The sequence below is a fragment of the Heterodontus francisci genome, chromosome 2 (assembly GCF_036365525.1).
Source record: "Heterodontus francisci isolate sHetFra1 chromosome 2, sHetFra1.hap1, whole genome shotgun sequence".
Taxonomy (NCBI): Eukaryota; Metazoa; Chordata; class Chondrichthyes; order Heterodontiformes; family Heterodontidae; genus Heterodontus; species Heterodontus francisci.
The window spans coordinates 78957313-78981312 of NC_090372.1; the positions used below are offsets into that span (position 1 = coordinate 78957313).

The 24000-nt window shown below is 43.4% G+C and overlaps 1 protein-coding gene across 3 annotated transcripts in view; it reads right to left on the reverse strand.

Moving 5' to 3' along the window:
- Nucleotides 1–364: 364 nt before the first annotated feature.
- The window catches only part of colq (collagen-like tail subunit (single strand of homotrimer) of asymmetric acetylcholinesterase), a 250889-nt gene continuing 227253 nt past the window's right edge, over nt 365–24000 (reverse strand). For all 3 annotated transcript variants that reach the window (XM_068050814.1, XM_068050809.1, XM_068050799.1), the window contains 5 exons: nt 19803–19942; nt 18348–18467; nt 7922–8033; nt 2986–3088; nt 365–2455 (listed from right to left, as the gene is read on the reverse strand). In XM_068050814.1, the coding sequence (XP_067906915.1) occupies nt 2386–2455; nt 2986–3088; nt 7922–8033; nt 18348–18467; nt 19803–19942 (545 nt within the window). In that variant the 3' untranslated portion in view covers nt 365–2385. The remainder of the gene's footprint in view (nt 2456–2985; nt 3089–7921; nt 8034–18347; nt 18468–19802; nt 19943–24000) is intronic.

The following is a 24000-nucleotide window of genomic DNA, read 5'->3' on the forward strand; positions in this document are numbered from 1 at the left end:
GAAGCTAACCCCTGTCTAAAGACCCCAAGGCAAAAATGGTTGCCAATTAGTGGAGCAGGTGCTCCATACCTCCTCTCAGGACACATCTTTGGGTTGCTGACAACAGGACAGGTGGCCTGAAATTCATCTTCTCCAAAGGGGTGAGCTGCCTGTGGAAGTGAGACAGGAATGGTAGCTCACTCAAATAATGTCAATGAGGCCTGAGGCACAATTTCAAGCCAGCCTTGCACCTCTTGTTTGGGGTGTGTGCTGCTTATGCAGTGCATTTCAGAGCTTGATAAGTTCTATTTGGCATTGTAATATTGATAAGAATTCTTTCCATGTAACTGTTGAATGAGGAACACACAAAGCATCATTGAGCTCTTTTTATTTATACTGATTATAAATTCCAGTATCATGGACATGCAAAGGTACATATAATGCAGCAACATCTTCTGTGAAAGCTAGAAAAAATCAATCATACTTTAACTACAATGACCATCTTACTGTACACATTTCCAGTGGTAGATTGCTATCTAACTATTGCCAGCTTTTTGCTTGTGATGTCTACAGCCTGTGCATTTTGTCTATTCATCTCATTTATGTACTGCTACTGTGGGGTCACATCCAGCTTCAAGTGCAAGGCATTCACATTCTAACATGTACCATTGTAAATGTAAAGTGGATTATTTAACAAATGCTACCCGAGGAAGAATGAAAATGCTAGTGAAGGGAGAAAGGGGCCCTTTGTGCATCATTCTTCCTGTACCTGCAGCCAACACACTGAAGATTCCACTGTACAACTGGAGTATTGCGTCCAGTTCTGGTCACCATACTTTAGGGAGGATGTGAGGATCATTGAGGGGCTGCAGAGGAGATTTACCAGAATGGTTCCAGGGATGAGGGATTTTAGCTACATGGTTAGGTTAGAGAAGCTGGGATTGTTCTCCTTGGAGCAAAGGAGATTGAGGGCAGGTCTGATAGAAATGTACAAGATTATGACAGGTTTAGATAAAGTAGATTAACTGATGGTACAAGGACTAAGGGACACAGATGTAAGGTTTTGGGCAAGAGGTACAGAGGGGATGTGATGAAGAATTTTTTTAATGCAGCAAATGTTAATGATCTGAAGCTTGCTGCCTATGAGGGTGGTGGAAGTGGAGACAATCAATGATTTCAAAAGGAAATTGGATGGGTACTAAAGGGAGATAAACTTACAGGGCTAAGGAGATAGAGCAGGGGAATGGGACTGACTGGATTGATCTACAGAGAGCCAGCATGGACTCGATGGACCGAATGGCTTCCTTCTGTGCCATAATGACTATAACTCTATGACATGCACCTGTCAAACATTGTGGGAAAATATAAATACAAGGTGCTGGGTGAAGGAGGTCAATGCTATACTCTAGCATGGAACATTTTAATAAAGAAATTACACATTCAGCTGAACATTATTTATATTCAAAATGAAAATTTCTCAGGGAAGCAGAAAGAAGCCATGTGTCTTTCCCTGCATTTGCCACTACCTATATTCACCCAAACATTGAACCTCTTCTATGTATCATATGTCACAGCCCACATTCAGCTGTCAACCATTTGGTTTATTTGGTAGAGTTCTAGCATTATTAGTTGTTAATAAGGAGAGGCATTCAAATATAAGACAGAATTGGGACGCTAAACATGTCTCTTAAGAACTTGATACTCTGTAGAGTAGCAGCTGATCTTATTGAGCCTACAGCAATCAAAGCATGGAAAACTGTTTTTTTGTAGTTGACATCTTTGTGCATAATATTCATGCAAATGCAGTAAATAGTGCTTCACATTTCAGCAGCTACATTCCTGAAGTTTTCGTGTTTTTACTGTATCAACACAGCACCAAGGATTCAGTCAGTTTTTTTCCTTGAATAAGCCCAGGTGTAAAACTACAGTAGTCTGTAACAGTGCACAGTCGAGGTATGCCAATACTGATTCCAGTCTCTTGTGAAACAATATCACATCTTTTATGCTTCTGCCTGAGAATTGTCAAACCAGGAATAGCAGTCTTTAGAAATGACTATCCTAATATATATATATATATATATATAAATATCTACATACACACACACTTGTATATATTTATATATATATATATGCATGTATACTTTAAAAGGTCTCAGTGGAAAGCAAACATCATCCTTTACGTAGCTTTGTTGTTGGTGTTGATATCATTTTAAGACAAAATGCAATGGTCCTAATTGTCATCAAGATAATCACTTGAAATAAATCCCAGCTATCTAAGAGCCTTCCAGCTCCTGGTTATGATTATATTGAGTGGAGGTTGCATATGTGCAGCCCAATCCTGTTGGTTCTGTGATAGCACCAGATGAATGTGTTAGAGTGAAGTATCCCAGCAGCCATCTTTCAGATTCATGTGAAATACCGACAGCTCGTGGAGTCAATGTAACAATATGAAGTGCATTTCAGTTCTCCGTAAGACCTAAAGCAAACAAATATGACACAAACAGGAAATCGGAATCTTTGCATATAAATAATTCAATTAGATAATACAGTACAGAGCTGGTATCCAGAACCAAAAGTGCAAACAAAAATGGGAAGGATAAAAAGAAAATCCATAAGTTCAAGAAATGTGAATTAACAGTAAGTGCTACAAGTGCACAATTGATCATTCAATGCACAAAAGGTGAAGATAGGCTAATCTTTTGCTTGGAGCCTTCATTAGAGGAGTGGTTAACTGATGGATCGTTCATTCATCTGGACCACTCTGTGGAATTTCTACTGAATGTTTACAGAGCGCTATTGGCAGAAGCCTGGTTGCAGGTCTCCTGATTGAAGATATATCACAGGTTCTTACAATAGAGGAAGAGTAGAAAGGTGGCAATTTATTTTTTAAAGACTCTTTTGAAGTCTTTTTAAAAAAATTGCTAAGCATTCATACTCCTTACCAGAGCTCGCTTCAGGAAGTTAGTCTATGTAGCAGATCGACATGCAATCTTCAGGTGAACTTACCCAGGAAGATAGGTTTTACAGGTTTGGTAACCAAAATCTTTGCCATCACATTCTTCAATTCCCTTCCATAGGTATCCATCCCCACAGTGGGCTTGCTTACAATCTGGAACAATACAGCAACACAGCAATTGTATTTTACAGTCATTTATGGCATAGAAGAAAGTCATTCGGCCCATCGAGTCCATTCCGGCTCTTCGTGGAGCAATCCAGTCAGTCCCACTCCCCAGCTCAGTTTAATTCCTACAAGTGCCCATCCAATTTCCCTTAGAAATCATTGTCTCTGCTTCCACTACGCTCATGGGCAGCGAGTTCCAGGTCATTGCCATTGCTGCATAAGAAAGTTCTTCCCCATATTCCTCCTGCATCTGTGACCCTGTCCTATGAACACCTGTACTTCTGCTATCTCTTGCCCCAGCCCCGCTTTATTTGCTAAAACCTATTACATTTCTAACCTTTGCCAGCTCTGATGAAGGGTCACTGACCTGAAACGTTAACTCTGCTTCTCTCTCCACAGATGCTGCCAGACCTGCTCAGTGTTTCCAGCATTTCTTGTCTTTATTTCAGATTTCCAGCATCTGCAGTGTTTTGCTTTTATTTTATTCCTCCTGCATCTCTCGCGCAAAACCTTAAATCTGTGTCCCCTAGTCCTTGTACCATTAGTTAATGAGAACTGTTTTTCCTTGTCTAACTTATCTGTCATAATCTTGTAAACCTCTATCAACTCTACCCTCAATCTCTAAAATAAATGCAAAATACTGCAGATGCTGGAAATCTGAAATAAAAAGATAACATTCTGGAATACTCAGCCGGTCTGGCAGCATCTGTGGAGAGAGAAACAGAGTTAACGTTTCAGGTCAATAACTTGAAAGGTCATCAACCTGAAACATTAACAGTTTTTCTCTCTCCACAGATGCTGCCAGACCTGCTGAGTATTTCCAGCATTTTCTGTTTTTACTCCCCTCAATCTCCTTTGTTCCAGGGAGAACAACCCCAGTTTTTCCAACCTAACCTTGTAACTAGAAAAACCCATCCGTGGAATAATTCCGGTAAATCTCCTCTTTACCCTCTCAAGGATCCTCACATCTTTCCTGAAGTGTGATGACCAGAACTGGATGCAATACTCGAGTTGGGGCCTAACCAGAGCTTTATAAAGCATCAGCATAACTTCCCTGCTTTTGTACTCTATGCCTTTATTTATGAATCCCAAGATCCCATATGCTTTGCTAACCATTCTCTCAATATGTCCTTCCACCTTCAAAGATCGATGCACATGCACCTCCAGGTCCCTCTGTTCCTGCACACTCTTTAGAACTGCGGCATTAAGTCTATGTTGTCTCACCCTAACCCTTCTGCCAAAATGCATCACCTCACAGTTTTCTGTATAAAAGTCCATCTGCCACATGTCTGCCCATTCTGCTAGCCTACCTATGTCCTGTTGCAGGCGATTTGTATCATCCTCACTGTTTGTCACTCCAAGTTTGGTATCATTGGCAAATTTTGTAATTCTACTCTGTATTCCAAGATCCAAGTAATTTATATATAGCAAAAAAGTAGTGGTTTTAGCACTGACCCTGGGGAACACCATCCTCCAGTTTGAAAAACAACCATTTACCATGACTCACTGTTTTTCATCCTTGAGCCAATTTTTTATCCAATTAGATACTGATCCACCTATTTCATGAGCCTCAATTTGGTTAACTAGCGTTTTATGCGCTACTTTATCAAACGCTTTCTTAAAATCTATATAGACAGAATCCACCATATTTCCTTCATCAAGCTTCTCTGTTACTTGATCAATAATTAATTAGATTAGTCAAGCATGATCTGCCTTTTACATATCCATGCTGGCTATCCTTAATTAGCTCAAACCTCTCCAAGTGCCTATTGATTTTTTCCCCTAACTATTGTTTCTAAAACCTTACCCACCACTGATGTTAAACGAACTGGCCTGTAGTTGCTAGGACTGTCCTTACACCCTTTCTTGAAAAAGGGTGTCACATTTGCCACTCTCCAATCCTCTGGCACCTCACCCGTGTCTAAGGAAGATTATGGCAAGCCCTTCTGCTATCTCCATTCCTATTTCCTTTAGCAACCTGGAATGGAAGCCATCTGGACCAGATGACTTATTTACCCTAAGCATTGCCAGCCTTTTTAGTACTTCCTCACTCTCAATTTTTACCCTATCTCTTTGGTTCCATTTTATCCTGGCTAGATCCCTTCTCCTCACATTGAAATTAGCCCTCTTGTAATCTGGCTGTTCTTCCCTATATTGTTTATAGCTTTTCCGCATTGAGTCTAAACCTTATGATACGATGATCATTCTTATCCAAGTGCTCCCCCACAAACACCCAGCACCAGATCCAACAAAGCCTCCTTTCTCATTGGGCTGAGAACATACTGATCAAGAATGTTCTTCTGAACACAATCCAAAAATTCCTCCCCTTTTTCCCTTTACTCTAAAATTATCCCAATCGAAATTTGGGTAATTAAAGTCCCCCAATACCACCAGTCTATAGTTCTTGTACATTTCTTCGATTTCCCTGCAGACTTGCTCCTCTATCTCTCTCTCTCTCACAATTTGGAGGCCTATAGAATACCCCTATTAGCAAGATAATACCCTTTTTGCTTCTCAACTCTAACCAGATGGAATCTATCCCAGCCCCCTCAAGGACATCCCCTCTTTCCAACACTACAATCTCTTCCCTAATCAGAACTGCCACCCCACCTCATTTTTAACCTTCTCTATCTTTTCTGAACATTTTATATTCTTACATATTAAGTGTGCAGTCCTCACCATTTTTAAGCCATGTTTCTGTTTTTGCCACTACATCATATTCCCATCCAGCTATTTGTGCTTGTAGCTCACCATCCTTATTCACTACACTTTGTTCATTTACATACATGCATCAAAGCCCTTCTCAGTCTGCTCCTACCTACCTAATATGGAACAATTTACTTCTTTAGTACTGTCCAACACTCTCACATTATGCACCTTATTCCTCTAATTCTACTTCTGTATGCTGATACCCATCCTCCTGACAATTTAGTTTCATAACCACACTTGTGAACCTCCCCTCAAGGACATTAGTCCCAGGCCTATTGAGATGCAACTCATCCCTTTTAAATAGGTGCCATCTGCCCAAGAACTGGTCCCAATGCCCCAAGAGTTTGAAGCCCTCCCTCCTGCACCATGCTTCAAGCCACACATTGATCCTCCCTATTTTCCTATTTTTATTCTCGCCAGTGCATGGCATGGGGATTAATCCAGAGATTACTACATTTGAGGTCCTACTCTTTAACTTCCTCCCTAGCTCCTGAAAATCTGACTGTAGAATCTCAATACCTGCACTTGCTATGTCTTTGGTACCAACGTGTACCACAACTTCTGGCTCACTCCCTCCCCCCCCGCAGAATATCCTGCACCCTTTCCATGATGTCCCTTACCCTGGCACCAGGGAGGCAACACATCATGTGGGACTTACAATGATGGTTACAGCAGTTTATGACACAGATCAGCATCACTGAAGGGTATAAAATATTTCTAATGAGATGTATTTAAAAGTCCACTTTTGAATTCATAAAATAACTAATATATTGATTAGAAAGTGTAATCTGTACAGCATTTTTAAATTAAACAAAACATGCATATTAGTTTATTATTTTCCAAAGAAAAATATGCAATGCATGATTCTTCACTCTACAATCTTCACTGGCTGTGAGTAGTGATAACAAATAATTATTGAAGGCTGTGGAATATTAGTTTTTGCCCCCAGTTATTAGGACGCACTTTATATGGTTGAGTTTCAAGATTTTAGAGGCATCTGTGGCATTAATGACAGGTTCCCTTATATTTTGCCAATTAGGGGTGACTGGTAATAGAACTGCATGTTTAAATCCATAAGAAGAAGGGAATGATTTTATTGCCTACTGCACTCCTCTGGCATGACCATGACCATCAGATTGTGGATGAGATTTGGTTACTCATCCTAATGCTCTTCGGGCTGTATTACTCTTCTGACTGCTAATGCCTCTCTACCCATGGCGCTGGTTATTATGGAGTCACTAGGCCAAGGGAAATCTTAAATTAGCTTGGTTTGATTCAAATGTTTGGTTTGCACCTGTTGGGGCCTAATTTTCTAACCCTTCCCCAGAAAATACTCAGTTCTCTGGGAGCAATGGTCAAGAAGAAGGTGCAGAGACCTCATCACTAGGTCTCCATCCCTGCACTGTTGTCCTAGGATTTCTAGGGCTTTACTGATAAGGGGATGGAGCCTGGTCTGCAGCTGCAGAAAGTACAGACCAGACAGGGCAATTCTAATGAGGCAAAAGGGGGCATTCCTAGGCACCAACTTAATTTCCTCAGTGTACTACTTGCTAGATGTCAAAGTGCAGAAGCATCCAAAAACAGTGGCAATGTGGATTTCTCCAAACCCTCACTGGCCCTGATTCAACAAAGGTCATGAGGGTAGGCTGAAAATTACAGGAAGGCTTCTTTAATTTTTAGGACCCCCTCCCCCCCTCCTTCCCCCCCCACCAACCAAACAACTTCAGGATCAAATTCGGGCCTTCTGGCTGCTAATGGTCCTGATCCTATGGCCACATTTTCAGCTGCAGCTGATCTTCCTGCCCCTACCTCTAATGCTAACCTTTGAATGGGGAGGGGTCTGCATCAAGTCTTTCCCCAGGCCATTTAAATGGATATGAACAGGAAATCCAGAGTCCCAGGACTGGACAGGATTAACCCACTTCAGGTTTGTTACTAGTGTCAAGTTCCCAGACAGGGTGGTTTCAGGAAAATCAGCCGTATTGAGTTTGATTTTTCCTAAACTATACTGAGCTCAGTTGTCCACAAATAAATATAATGTGCAGGTGTACATTGCCAATGAAAGATCTAAGAAATAACTTTAAAAAAAAAATATGAAGATGGCTAACTTACTTATACAGCTATCAGTGACAATCTTGTTTCCATCGTCACATTCTTCTCCATTTTCCTCCTGAACTATTCCGTCTCCACAGAACCCGGCTGGATGTGGAGAAGAAGTCGCCAGCTGGATAGAGGAGATTTATAAAAAAATAAAATATATGAGGCAGAATTGTTACTTGCTGTAACAGTCTCACTATTGGTATTTTCCCAAAATGGTTCGCCTGGCTCCAGGATTATGGAGTGGGGTCAATGTAGCCCATTTTTCTCTCTTTTATTCATTCATGGGATGTGAAAACTGCTGGAAAGGCCATCATATTGCCCATCCCTAATTACTGTTAGTGGCAAGTCAGTAAGGATGGTCATGTAACTCCTTTTAAACCTAAACAAAAAGAAATTGCACCAAGCCAAAGAATGAGACATTAGAACAGGTGACCAACACTTGGTTAGAAAGGTATGTTTTAAGCAGCATCTTAAAGGAGGACAGAGAGCCGGAAAGGCGATGAGTTTTGGGGAGGGAATTCCTGAGCTTATGATCTAGATAGCTGAAGGCAACAGTAGGTCAAAGGAAGTGGGGGTGCACAAGAAGGCAGATTTGGCAGAGAGTTTAGGGCTGGAGGAGAGGGAGGGGCAGGACCACGGGGGGACTTGAACACAGGGATATGAATTTTAAAATTAAGGCACTTGCAGACCAAGAGGCAATCTGGATCAGTGAGCACAGGGGTGATGGGTGAAGGGGACTTGATGTGAGTTAGGCTATGAGCAGCAGAGTTTTGGATGAGCTCAAATTTATGGAGGGTGGAAGATGGGAAGGTGACCAGGACAGCATTGGAATAGTCAAGTCCAGAGGTAACAAAAGCATAAAAATTAGAAACTTTTTAGTTGAAAACATTTAGTAATTTGTTTATCTAGTTCAGGAAATATTGACAAATGTCAAGAAATCCGTTTAATGTTGGTGAACAGATATCAGATAAAGTGCCCTTTGCTGATTTAATTCAAGTAAATGTTAGAAACAAACAGCTACAATTAATCCTACATTGGTCAATTCTCAACAACTTCATGTCACCTACACAAACTCCACTATCCCTCCCCAAGAACAAGCTTGCTTGCTTTCAGATAGGCAGGCTCAGAGCTAACTCTCTCTAGGTTATGCTCCTAAAGACAGCTTGGGACGGAATGAAGGATGAATATAGTTACTTTTTTTGTTTTCTGAAGACTCAAACTATGATCCCTTCCTGATCACTTCATTTACAGGTCTTAATGAAGGTTGGAATGAACAATTTATTTTGGGAAAAATATCTTCGTCTACTTGGCTTGATGCCAGAAGCCTGGAATGTCAGTTCTGGGCTCCCGACAATTTCTTGTTACTCAGAGAAAGGACACATCAGTGATTGCCGAAGCAGGACTCTTTTCTTTTCCCTCATGTCTACAGAAAAATGCCACAAACTCTAATTAGCACTCCCCAATGGAAGTGGATGTAGTTCAGATCAACAAATGGTACTGAGAAGGATTTAAACCCTCTATTCTTGCCTTGCCCATGGCATCCCAAACATCACCTTTAAGACAGGAGGCTTTTCAGCACAGCATTTAAGAGTAGCACAAGGGGAAGGGTTTAAGAATTTGTGTTCTTGCTGCAGAGTTTCAAAAAGCAATAAAACAGATCAGGAATTTGGACAGAAAGATCAGTCATATTTTACATAATTTTCCATTTCCAAGATGGATGGGAAATAGTGCAAGGCCTGCTGACATTTTTTAAAATTCGTTCCTGGGATGTGGGCATCGCTGGCACTGCTCATCCCTAATTGCCCTTGACAAGGTGGTGGTGAGCTGCCTTCTTGAATAGCTATTGACTTTGTAGCGGGTTACAACTGAGTGGCTTGCAAGGCCATTTCAGAGAGCATTTAAGAGTCAACCACATTGCTGTGGGGCTGGGGGTCTGGAGTCACATGCAGGCCAGATCAGGTAAGGACAGCACAGTTCCTTCCCTAAAGGGCATTCGTGAAGCAAATGGATTTTTACACCAATCAACAATGGTTTCATGGCCATCATTAGACTAGCTTTTAATTCCAGATTTATTAATTGAATTCAAATTCCACTTTCTGCCGTGATAGGATTTTAACTCATGTCCCCAGAGCAATACCCTGGGTCTCTGGATTACTAGTCCAGTGACAACACCACTATGCCACCACCTCCCTGCCCAAATTCCCAATTTACACTCCCAAGGTCCACTCTGCGAGTGCAAATTTGTAAAATTGACCCTACAATTACAGCTGCTCCTTTTATCAGTTTACAGTATTTTTTAAAAATGTAGTTTCAAATTAAATAACTAACCGCGAATATTGACTGATTCTAAAAGTCTACCTGCAACTTCAATTCTTCACTGCACCACCTGGGAGTCTGAGCAGTCTCTGTGCAGCAGATCATTCAGAAGGAGTTACTTCAAGGACATTTGTTTGAATGCTCTTCCTGCTTCTTTTTAATACTGGAATTATTTCAACTTGTCCTGCATTTCAGTGTCCCAGTGGAAAAATTACACAACTCTCCCAACTGAATTTGAAGGAAAGTCAACGCAGGGACATAAAGTTATGACATTCTGGCTGAGAGCCAGCATTCAACTGCTTATGCTGTCAGGCCTCACAAGTCATGCTGACAACTAAGAAGAATATTTCTCCTCAATGACATTTAGGGCTCACAAGAACTAAGTAATGGCATTGCCAGATGTGAAATTCTGTTTGAGCCAAGCTAACAAAAAACAAAAACCTTGAAACAACATGGCCTAGCTTTCTGCCCCTCCACTACCCCACCCACCTTCTAATTTGTTAAGCTAATATTGAATGGGCAGAGCTGAAAGTTGCTCAGGGACACATCCCACTGCCTTCCTGCATATCCTCACCATTTCCTGGTGATTGGTCCCATTGGTATATGAGTGAGTGGAGGGGGAGGTTATATAAACAGCATACTGTTGTATTATCTGGGGCTTTAGACTAATACAAACACAGTTGAAAGGCTGGCATAGATGTTGAACATAAAACTTTATTGGGAGGATTCTTCTTGCTTCTGCTTACACGTTTTACTGACTGAGCAATATTGCTGCAGCACGTGATATTACATCACTTCCTGTGATGATGTATATATTTGCATAAACATACATTAAAATGGTTACACTTATTCTATCAAACATATTATCTTAACATACTAACAAATGCAGTATCACAACATTCCCTTAAATAAAAGGAAATCCCTATAGATCAACACTAATATTTACATGGATAGGCATTCCTTGTGGAATAGAAATAATGACAATGATAAACACTATTTAGGTGGAACATTCAACTGTAACATGAACACTTGGAATGCTACTCCACAAGGTGTTGTCTAAGTTTGGAAATGTACTTGTCATCAGCTAACTCGAACAGACTTTGCAACAATTACATGAGTGTGATTTCGAGTTGTCTGTTCTTTCAACCTGGAGATTGATTACAGACTGCCTGTCCTCCGTTGTCGGTGTGCTCAGTGCGTTGCTTGTTGCCTTTTCGTTAGTAAACAAACACGCAATAGCGTAGGCGATGCTGGTTGGTTACCCTGTTCATGGCTGGCAGAGAATACCCTGAGGTGAGACTTCCGAGTATTGCACCATTTGGTATTGTCACCTCATAAGATCCTGGTTCTTTGCAAAGCTTTGATACTTCTGCTGGAATCTATGTCTGTTCTTGCGGGTGTAGGACCCTCACCTTCTAGCCAATGTAAATTTGTGCATCTGCATGTACATCATTCATGCCTTTCATCCTGTCTTAACTCTGACGTAGCTGCTCTGAGTTTGTGGAAGATTTAGTGAGGTGATAGCTTGGTAAAGTGGTTCTCATTGGTCGACCAAACAGAATCTCTGCTGGTGATGGCAATCCAGAGTCTAATGGAGTTGTGCAAAGATCTAGCAACACAACCTGGACATCTTGTCCAGTTTCTGTGCACTTTTTGATCAGAAATTTGACTGTGCTGATCATGTGTTCAGCCTTTCCATTAGAAGGAGGATACTGGGGGTGATGACGCTATATGGGTGATAGCCCATTTTTCACACTGATCCTGAAATGGTTTCCCTCTGTATTGTGGACCATTGTCCAATATCACTTCCATTGGGGCACTGAAGATATTGAAGATGGCACTAACAGTGCTGGCCACTGCTGCACTTGGTGTGCCCCAAAGTTTTTGAACAATTGCGAATTTGGAGTAATAGTCGGTCACTAGTAGATAGTCTTCCTTGCCTACGGTGGACAGGTCTGTTACTAGCTTGGTCTGTGGTGAGGACAGGATGTCATGTGGTTGGAGTGGTTTTGTGCTGACTGGCTTGGTGCTGCTGACATGCATCACAAGCCCTCACTACATGGTCGATGTCCTTACTAGTGCCAGGCCAGAACACTGACTCGCGAGCAAGTAGTCTCATCTTCGCAATTCCCTTGTGGCCCTGGTGGAGCTGACCAAGTATGTCAGACCGAAGTGATGCCGGAATTAGGACTTGGCGCCCTTTGAAGAGCACTCCATTTGAAACACCCATCTCATCCCAATATGGCCAACATGTTCTCAAATCCATGGGGATCTCCTGGATGGTTTCAGGCCACCCATCTACAACGATCTGTCACAGGGGTTCTGAGTACAGGGTCTTGAGAAGTCTCTCTCTGAAGCTCCTCTCACTTGTGATGACCAACGCACATGTTGTAGATATCCTCTCGGCTTGTACACACTTCATCAACCTGGAAGTTGAGCAGTATGTCTTGTGCCTTTCCAGGGTTAGGCAGGCTGCTTAGAGTGTCCAATAGGACCATCTGGCTACTGGGTTTGTATCTGACATTATCGCTATAACCTTGAATTTTAATGAGTAATCTCTGGAGTTGAGGCGGTGCACTCGTAAGTGGTTTTCTCCAGATCATTTCCAACGGTTTGCGATCTGTCTCAACTGTGAAATCCTTCCTGAATAAGTATGCGTGGAACCTCGTGATCCTAAAGACAAGTGCAAGGGTTTCCCATTCGATGTTAGAGTAATTCGGCTGTGTGGGCGATAGGCTTTTTGATTCAAATGCAACAGGTTTGCCATCCTGAAGAAGACATGCACTAAGACCTTTCTGTGATGAGTCTAGTGCCAGCGTTGTTGCTTTCTGTGGATCATAATACTGAAGACAGGACTCGGCTGATAGTGCGTGTTTCAATGCATTGAATGCATACTGATGGTCGTCCTGCCATAGGAATGGTACATCTTTCTTCATCAATTTTCTTAATGGAGATGCCTTCTCTGAGAAACTCGGAATGTGATCTGCCTTAATGGGGCACTTTTTACTGTTAACACCAAATCTTCACGCCCAGCGGCCTCCATGAGCAAGTGTAGGTTCCTGTCATGCTCTTCTTTCGCGTGTCCTACCACGATGATGTCACCTGCGATATACACATAGCCTAAAACTCATTCTGTTATCTTCCATGTTTTGCTGAAAAATGTCTCGACTGACTAATAGCCCGAAAGGTAGAGGGAGGAAACAGTACCTGCCAAAAGGTGTTCTGAATGTCATCAGCTCTTGTGACTCCTTTGTCAAATGTACGGATCAATATTCGTTCTTGGTAACTAGTTTAGAGAAGTGTTTCATTTCTGCAAATGTTTGGCTAAGATCTTCCAGTGTTAGTACCTTGTGAGGACATCTATTCAAGGCTTTGCTTAGCCTCCTTGAGTCCGAACATAACCAAATGGAACCGTCCTTTTTGTCCGTGGAGGTCATGGAGCTGCACTCGGCAGATGATGCCTTGTGTCTCCATGCCATCCAGTTCGATCCTCAGCTTTTCCCAAATATGCACGCTGCATTTCCACGGCGGGTCAAAAGTGTCAAAACAGTCCAGATACAACCTCTGGAGGTCTTGAATTGATTCTGTAGGCATGTACTGCTTCAGTCTTTTGACGGGGTCAACTTATGGATAGTGACCATGTTGGGCATTGCGTGCTGCCAATCCTGCTACTGTGGACCCTGACACAACGACTAAGTAAAGTATCTGCCCAGACCAGGTTGAATCTTTGGATATACATTCCAGGTTTAGGGAACCTAGCAACTTATTGGCGATCCATTGTAAGCCGTGAGCTTTACATTAGTAGCTTGACCACCGATATCCATGACTCGTGGTACATATCCTTAAGAGTGCAGAAAGGTAGAGTGTTGGCACTTGCGCCTATGTCAACCTTTACCTGCAGTCGATGTCTCACAGCTTTATTTGGGCAAATTATCTGAGTGTTGTGCAAGCTTCCGTTTTGGTTACGGAATTAACCTGTTCTGCTAGGGTGATCATGTGAAATGGCTGTTCATCAGTAATATCTTCACCTTGATCCATCTCATCCGGTTAGTTCGGGCATTCTCCATCCTTTCATGGATGGGTCTGTACTTGCAGCGATGCCTACAACTATCTGGCAGGCCTTCACCTCCAGGTGGCTTACTTCTGCAGTTGAATCGCTGCCCGCTCTAGCTTCTCCCTATGTTCCTGCTGCTGGGCCTTCTGCAGAGTTTGGCCCAGTGTCCTCTACGCCCACAGGACTTGCATGGGTCTGTATATGCCGGGGACCTACGCAGTTTGTGAGAGAGCCCACTGTTTGCACCCTGGGTATTGCACCAACAGACATTTCAGACCCTAAAGCTTGCAAACACTGGGCTGAACTTTACAGCCCCCCCACCCCCCGACATTGGGGGTCGTGGCGGAGGGTGGGGGGCCGGGAAATGCCTCTGGCAGGGGCTCGCCACAGTCCTCGATGCCAGGAAGGCCCGGCCCGATAGTGCCGGCGGCAGCAAGGCCTCGTGGCAGCCCCCCCACCGCTTGGCGATGGAAGCCAAATCTACAAATCTACATCTAGGGATCCGAGGTGGGACATTGGTGGAGAGGAAGAAGCAGGTAAGTTTTTCAGTGCGGGGGGTGGGGTGGGGGGAGCAGCATCAGAGTGATTTGATTGGTGTAGGGGTGGTAGGAAAGGGTAAAGATTAAAGTGTATGAGCTTTGGGGGGCAGGGAAGGTCAGGTGCACAAGGTAAGTATTTTGGGGGGGAGAGAGGGCAAGGAATTAAGTCTATGGTTATCAGTGGGGGGGGCAGTAGGAGAGGGACAAGATCAAGCAATTTAGCTTTGAATAAACCACTTCCCTTTAAATATAATGATACGGCTTGAAGCCCATTAAAAATGACATCAGTGCCTACACAAAGCTGCTGATGCCATTGCCAGGGACGGACCACCCGCTCCTCCACGTCTCCGCGTTTAAGATTGTGGTGGCTCTGCGAAGTGTGGTCTTTATGCGGCGACAATCTAAAATCCAGCCCATTGTCTTCCAGCCACAATGGCCTCATATCACGTCCATCCTGTAACACACTCTCTACACTGTGTCCTTTCAGCTTTTCCAGTAGATCTTTCTAGAATATCTCTATGGGAGTGGAGGCAATGACTAAATTCCTAACACCTTCTGAGAGTTCCCCATCCATAAAGTCTCATTCTCTTGCTTTCTCCCCATATCTGCTAACAAAATCATCTATGCATTCATTGGTTTTCTGCCTATATCGCATGACCTCCAAGCAGTGTATTCTAAAATTTATTTCCACTTTGAGCTGGACTTCTAATTTTGACCATAACTTTGAAGGGATCCTTCTGGTCAGAATCCGACAAACTAGGGAGCACTTCATTTCCTACCACAATCCTGATTTTTATGGCTTGCTTTTCAGCATCCATGGTCCAGGAAACATAACTCCATCCTCTGCATAAACAGCTTGAACTTGCCTGGGACGTCAGGTGCTTTCAAGTCCATCTCTGGAAATTTGACTGCCATTGTCTAAGCCTTCTACTGTTTTCTTCCCCTGAAGAGCAAAGCTTTCTTTAAAAGTTTCAGGAAACTGCGATATCTGCAGAGCTGAGCAGAAGCTACGTATTCAGCTGTGCTGCTGCAGTGTGGGCTTGTGAGCTTTTAGGCAGGAGGGCCCCTGGTCTCGGGGTCGGCTAATGGTGTGCAAGTGCGGCAACGGCGGGAAGGAATCCACTTCCAAACATGAATGCTGCCCTGGTCCCTTGGGCTAAAATTGTGGCTAATTTTATTTTTCCGGTGCAGGGCAAAATTGGGGTGCACTCAAATCACTCTGAATCTCACTATTCACATCTTGCTCTCCCGCTATGAGAGCTATAGTCCAGGCACACCACTTCTGGCAAGGCTTCCAATTCCACTGTCGATTCAGCTGCTGATTAATGCTGCTGATTCACTGCTGCTGTCACCATATTGTATTTCTGGGGCTTTAGACTAATACAAACACAGTTGAAAGGCTGGCATAGAGGTTGAACACAGAACTTTATAGCGAAGCTTTTTGCATCTGCTTACATATGCTATTAACTGAGCAATATGGCTTCAAAATGTGATATTACATTACTTCCTGTGATGATGTATATATTTGCATTAACAATAATTCAAATGATTACACTTATTAGACATATTCTCTTAACATACTAACCAATGCACTATCACAACACATACTAATGCAGAAAACATGGATTCTGCCACATTTACATTGTTTCAAAGCTTAATGTAGGGGATGTTTGAAAGAGGAAGAAAATAATTCCCTGGTTGTCATTCGCAGAGCATTGCAAAGAAGGTGGAGAAACATCTTTGTGAAGAAAAAAAAACATGGCGGCAACTTACATTCTGCCGTGCCAAAATCTGCCCTCTTTCTGGCAAGACTTATGCTGGCAGCTCACCATCAGTAAGCCAGAATGATGACTGTAATTTGGGGTTTATTTGCATGGTGGCTAGAAATCCCCTTTTTCTTCCCGGACGATGAAAGTGAGGGACTGAGTATCAATCACAAATACATGCAAGTTTCATAGTTCATGATTACGGTAGTACAATCTGTGAAAAGAGATTCCAATTCTCCAATACAGTTGAGGTTGTTATGATCCTGTATTTTTTTTTCGGGGAATATGTGATGTGTCTTTAAGACAGCAAAGGATCAGTACTGCTTTAAGAATAAGCAGGCCTCAGGAGTTACCGAGAAAGTGCATTCTCGCTGCCTTGGATACAGCCACTGGGACTGATCATCAAGAGATACATTTGTTACAATTCAATTTTGAACTGGCTTATAGTGCAAACAGACTCTTCTAACAGAGGACACAGACAGGCAGCTGGTGTTAGCACTTGAAAGAAGAGCTCTCAGCTAATTAAACTGAAGGAACAGAATTTAGTCTGTTTATTTATTATTATCTCTCAAAATTCTAAAAAAAATCAAGCCAAAACAAAGATCTCTGATAATTTAAACTGAAGGAAGGGAAGTTAGACTGTGACAATCTTTTATCCCTCAAAAACTCTAAAATCAGATTGATTCTGTTGGAAATGTTTGCAAGTTGTTAATTGTTGAAATCCATCGCTGGAGAAGGAAAGCATTACTTACTGCTGGAACTAGACTACAGACTGTTCTAAAGTTGAAGAACCTTTTTTCCCCATCAGACGGCTGTGAGAACTTCAAGCAGCATTGGACCGTAAATTTGCAAGGATTCTATTTTTTATATTTTAAGTGTTGTTTATGTTTTAGTAGTGTTAGATTTGCCTCATTCGGGGGTTAATAGATGGTACAATTTGGCTGGGTCTTTCTTTAATTTGGAAAGTTTAAAATGATATGTTAGGCGATCTGTGGAGGGACGGGGTTGAATTAACAGTGCGTTTCTCCCACCACAATAGAATCATATATTTTGATTGGGGGCTTTGACTGGAGTGGTTGGTCGTAACAAAGTTAAAAATTAGGTGTTAGAATTTGTATTGCGCTATGTTTTTGGTGTGATATTTTCAAAGTCGTCACATCAAACCTCCACCTCATCTTGCATTTACAAATTTGATTGGTTCGAAGCCAAGGCCAGCCGGGCATTGATCTGACTGTAATATATCTTGACCTAGCCACTAAATCACATGACTTGTAAAAGCAGATTGTCTCATTGCAACGGAGGAAGGAAGAGGCCTGAAAAATGAATATGGTGCCTCTGCCTCTATCCTGTTCTCTCCACCCATAGGAAGAAGATGATGGAAATTTAAAGGATGCAGCCTCAAATAGGGAAATGAAAGGACTGCAGGGTCAGAATGGGAAATCAAAATGTTACCTATAATTATTGAAATTCCCTTATAGTATTGACAGCTTAAATACAATTTTTCATCTTAATATTCATGCAGTCCAGCAGATGGCGCTCTGCTATGACTGAAAAACCAGCCTGCATCAGCAGCAATGCTGATAAATGGAGACCGATCTTTAATCGCTGCAGTTCATACTGCATCATTCTGACACAAAAACCATAACAAGTAAGAGTGGGGAGGAGAAACACTTTACAATTCCTGTTAAATTGTTACTCTCAGTCTTTAGGATCCAAGATAAAAGTTCATTGGAGTACATAACAGTTAAATAAAGTCTCACTACCTGAATCGGCAGCCATCCAACAGTGTCTTTGAAATATAATGATCTCTGATCTTTTCGGAAGGCTAGTGCATTTTCAGTGTTCAGCTTTTCCAGTTCTTCTTCGCTATCTACAACAAATATCTAAAAAGACAAAGGAACTCGTTCTCATTTTATTAAATATTATTTGATAGGATCATATTTTCAAGAAAGCCAGAATGAATGCAGTATGATTAATTGAAGCAATAAAAGAACTTAAGAACTACACTGACAATTTAGCCTTTCGACAGTGTTTTTATGAGAAGATTCCGATCTTATATATTGAACACATAACATAGGGCTGGATTTTACCAAGCCATGACTTGGGGCTCCGTGGTGGAGGTGGGGGCAGGGGGGGCAGAAGATTGTTCCAGCAGAGGCCCGCCATGGAGGCTGACACCAGGAGGGTCCAGTCCCATCCTCCCAGTGGCGGCAAGGCTCCATGGCATCACCCTCACCCCCCTCCCCTGACCGCTGGGCAACGGGAAATAAATTACAATATTTAAACGAACGGGATGAATAAATTTAAATAAACTTACCTTTAATCTTCCAGGCCCACCACAATCCTCAGTGTGGTGGCCATCATTCCTGCGCCTTCAATTCCCCGTCTGGGGAAAGCCGGCGTGACACTGGTGCGGAGGGGGGAGAAGTTAAGACTTTCAGTGTGGGGGGGAAGCGGGGTCAAATAAACGTAATGGGTGGAGGGTATGGTGGGAACAGGCGAACTTTAAACTTTGTGCAGTTGCGGGCGGGGGGGGGGGGAATGTCAGATTTAAAAGCTTTTGGGGGGAAAGGGTAATAGTTAATATGATTGTTATTGGGGAGTGGGAAAGGGGCCTTAGAAATTTATTTGATAAATTTTGGATGGGTGTGTCTTTAAAAATTTATATTTGTTGGCAGGGTTGGCTACCCTTTAAAAATGGCACCAGCACCTGCGCACAGGCAGCTGACACCATTGCTGGCGATGGACAGCCTGCCCCCTCCATGTGATTGGGGGGGGATGCTGCCCTGGCTATTTAAATGAGTCACCGCGCGGGAGATTGCGGTGGCTCTTTGGCGTGCAGCCCGCACATTTTGAGCTCACCGCCGATAGTGTTTGTGCACTAGCATGATTTGTTCAAATAGATTAATCTACACACTCAGATGTAATATTCCTTCTTTAAATACTATTTCTGGGTCTATAATGAATAACACTCGCTACTGTTCTAACCTTGTTTTTCTGTTATGAATTACACAAGGAGGGTCATCTTATCTTCACCACTTCACCTACATGTAATCACAACAACAATCTAATCACGGGTACATAACTACATAAACAAGTGTACACCTGCACACATACACAAAATTAACCAAGTTAAACACAGAATTGGAATTGGATAGAGAGGCAATGTCAAATATTTTTGTAACAAATTAGGGTTTTCACCTAAAATGAGTACTTACGACTGGTACTTGTTGAGAGTTGATCAAAGATGGGAGTTCACTATAAGATGGGTTGCTTACAGTCTGAGGGAGATTACAGTAACATCTTCCTACTGGCCCTGGGAGTCCTCGTTCACCCTTTGGTCCAACCATTAAGCGGCCTTTTTATGAAAGCAAGTGAGTTAGTGTTTAATAATGGCCAGTCAGGAGCAACATATCTCTAATTTCATTTTTGTAGTGCACAGCCGATTCCTTTAATTTCCTTTAACGCCCTTTAATTTTTTTGCACACCTATGTATGTGCGGTATCTTAAAGCAGAACTTTCGGGTTCCTGTGCAGTCGTGCAGCTTGGAGGGAACATTGATCAGGAGTATAACCTTATAATCAAATTGCCCAGTCTTAGTTTCACCCTTCTTAAAACATTTGCATTACTATTGTGAAATCAGGCAGTAAAATAGTCTTCCTTTAAATACTCTTTGCTAGCCACATGGAAAAGATATTGCTAGAGAGAGTGGGAGAGGAGCTTAGCATGATATGTCAGACAGCATTCAAAGAGGAACACTGGGTTGAATTTTCTCATTGACAGCAAATTACCGCCACTGACTGAAAGCGGGAGCTGATGCCACTTCGGCCAGTGGCAGGATCCTGGGCCAGTGCTGAGGGTGCAGCTGCAGGGAGAGGGTGCCATGGCAAGGTGCCCTCGAAGACAGCTGAGTTGAGTTGGGGGACATAGGCAGGCAGGCCCTGGCGACTGGAGGGGCGTAGGAAGGATGTCGTGGTGCACTGGGGCACCGTTGCCACAAGGACAGCCATTGCCGCTGGGGGACCTCCTCTGTGGGCCATGGAAATCCCCGCACCCCAGAACCTGCTGGGAGGCCATCAATGTTTATGTGGTGGTCTCCCCCACATGGTGGCAGCCCCTTCTAACATGGGCAAAAGCCCGTGGAGGCGGGAAGTGGCCCTTAATTGGCCACTTAAATGGCTCAATTGACTGCCAAGCGGGTGGCCACACCACCATGTTTCCCGCCAGTGGCAATATGGCATGGCGGCGGGAAGATGTTGGGCCCGATGCTTTCCCCCACCATATTACCAGCACTCCCACCTCCCAGCCCGTCTCCAATGGGCAGGGAAAATTCAGCCCATTAATACAGTTCTGAGTAATTTTGCATTTTAAAGTCATATTGCTGCTTATGCCTGGTGAAAACTGGACAATGTACAGATGTGAATGAATAGTTACCTTCTATCTAGAGTGTACTGCAATTCATGCAATTTTCTTCAAACCTAACACATAGGGTGGCACAGTGGTTAGCACCGCAGCCTCACAGCTCCAGCGACCCAGGTTTAGTTCTGGGTACTGCCTGTGCGGAGTTTGTAAGTTCTCCCTGTGTCTGCGTGGGTTTCCGCCGGGTGCTCCGGTTTCCTCCCACAGCCAAAGACTTGCAGGTTGATAGGTAAATTGGCCATTGTAAATTGCCCCTAGTATAGGTAGGTGGTAGGAGAATGGTGGGGATGTGGTAGAGAATATGGGGTTAATATAGGGTTAGTATAAATGAGTGGTTGTTGGTCAGCACAGACTCGGTGGGCCGAAGGGCCTGTTTCAGTGCTGTATCTCTAAATAAAAAAAATAAACATGCCCACTGTAGATTTCCACAACAGGATGCAGGATTTGATTCAGTTCAAAGAACAGGTGTCCTGGCTAACATGCCTTCCTCAATCAACACCACCAGAAACAGATTAACTGTTCATTCATCTCTTTGCTATTATGGGATCATGCTGTGTGAAAGATAGCTGGTGCATTTCACTGCACTTCAAAGTAATTAATTGTATGTATGTGAGGCAGTGTGAGACATTTCTGAGAGTTGTGATATGGAGCTTTACACATGGAAGTCTTTTCTTCATCTTTCTCAGTTGAGATTTGTTTGTTTCCCTGACATACATAAATTTTTAGCAGGTTACAAAGATAAAAAACATAAGAAAAAGGCAAGGATGAAAAAAAGCTATGGGCCCTTTCAGTTTATCTCTACAGTATTTCAACTTATTGTGTGAAATCTCAATTAACAGACCCACACACAGCAGGGAGGCCAAGAGCAGGTGGGGAACCCTTTTGATTAAGTTGCGGGTTTTGTTGTGGCTCTTTAACTCAGCTATGGCATTAGCATCCCGCTTTTGGGTTTCCCGACAGATCAGAGAGGGCTTGCAGGATGACACACCGCACTTGTCAAAGGAAGGATTTCTAATTAAAGAGGCCCCGGCAGGAGTCAGAATGACTGAACTGTTCATTACTGAAGCCACAGGAATCAAGCACAGAAATGGAAAGGAGACCTGGAAGGCTGTCTCAGACTCTAACCTGGAGATCTTGCTGTAGGATCTGAGGGATTGAAGTGAGTTAATGTTTTTGCCAAGGACAGGAGGAAGAGACCAGCCTCTCCAACCAAGCAGGTGTAGATGGAAGTAGCCGAAGAAGTGAGCAGCAGGAATGTGGTCCCTCGAACATGGAGACAGTGCCTCAAGAAGTTCAAGGAAGTCAGGAGGGCAGGAAAGGTGAGTAGCGTAACAATTTCAGGTGCCAATCTCACAGTTTCTGACTTTCCCAGCATTCTCCTGCACAACACTGCTCAGACCAACACATCTTACAGCTGCACTCATTCCTCTCTCTCCAGGCACCTTCTCACATCCCCATCTGAACAGCCGTCTTGGTGCCACCTCACACTCATGCCTCACAGTCACCCTCCACAAATATTGTCCTTCCCTCCTCTCCAAACAATCCATTTCTCATGCTTACAGCTCTCTGCAGGAAAAGAGAGCAGAGACCTGGGTGGGAGGGAGGTGGCCCTCAAGTGACAGCCACCTTGTCAGCCACTGGCAATGTGTGCCCACCAGGTCCATTGTGAAAGAGGTCTTGTTCCAGGAGGCTGCAGATGTCAACAACGTCCTGCTATGAAAGCCTGAGCCTCCTGAGGCACCGGTGCTCACACGTGGCAGGAGAGCTGATGCTCTGCCTGTGGACCCTATATTGGACATCTTGCTTCCTTCAAGCTGGATCTCTGTGCTGATCTCCTCTGACCTGTAGCTGAGGAGAAAGTGCTCTTGGTGCTGCTGGTGTTAGTGGTGTTGCTCCTTCTGTTCCTCATCAGAGGTGCAAGTTAGAGCTGCATAAGCTGCTCCCAGGCCACAGTGAAGGCTGACAGCAGGAAAGTGCAGATCAAGGTGAGAAAAGTCCAAGACAGGTGGTCTGACTTCTAAGAAGTTGGAAACCACCTGTCAAGCAGTGAGAGCACACTCTCAGTTGAAGTGCTCTGAGCCCCAGCCTCTCACCTACCTGCAGCTATTCAGTTTCAAGACTTCCCAGCCTGTCCGTTTCTCTGAAGGAACACTCCCCACTGTGCTCCCGCCTCATTGATCCTGGCAGGTTGCAGACTGCTCAGGAAAACTGTGTGCGGGCAGTTAAAGCCAAAATGCTGGGTTAAATTCAAAGTTACTTTCCTGCTTGCATTTTGTAATGCCTCACCCAACAGCTGTACGGTGGGGGAGGGGTCTACCCAGGTTAAACCTGAAAGTGGGTAGAATTATGTCAGGTTCCTGACCTCTTGCCACCTTTTGGAGGTTTAAACCTCCGCCCGCACCTGAACTGGCTTCCACTTGACAGTTAAAATTCTGCCCATTAGGGCTGATTTTAACTCGCCAGAATTTGAGGTCACAGGATGATGTGGCCTCAAAATGAAATGGATGCACTTATTGGTCCCTTAGTGCTGACGCTCCAGCCATCGCCATTTTTAAAGGAGTGTTCCCGCAGACAACTGGGGTGTGCACCTGTTTCAAGAGGCAGGCATCTTTACTATGCAACTCAGGATTGGTCCTATGACATAGCTAGAACATTGATTACAGTGGTCCTTAAGGGGATTGCTGCTGATTGCTCCAAAAACGACCCCAAAGCCTTCTCCAAGTTAGGTTTTTGTGCAGCCAGGAAGAGCAGGAGTGCTCCTGTTTTTCTTCAATGTCAGTAAAATCAATTTCAGCCTTGAATATTCAACGACTGAGCATCCATAGCCCTTTGGAGTAGAAAATTCCAAAGATTTGTAACCCTTTGATGAAGAAATTTCTCCTCATCTCAGTCCTAAATGGCCGAGCCCTTAACCTGAGACTATGCCCCCTAGGCTTCTTAGCATCTACCCTGTCAAGTCCTCTCATAATCTTATATGTTTCAGTGAGAACACCCTTC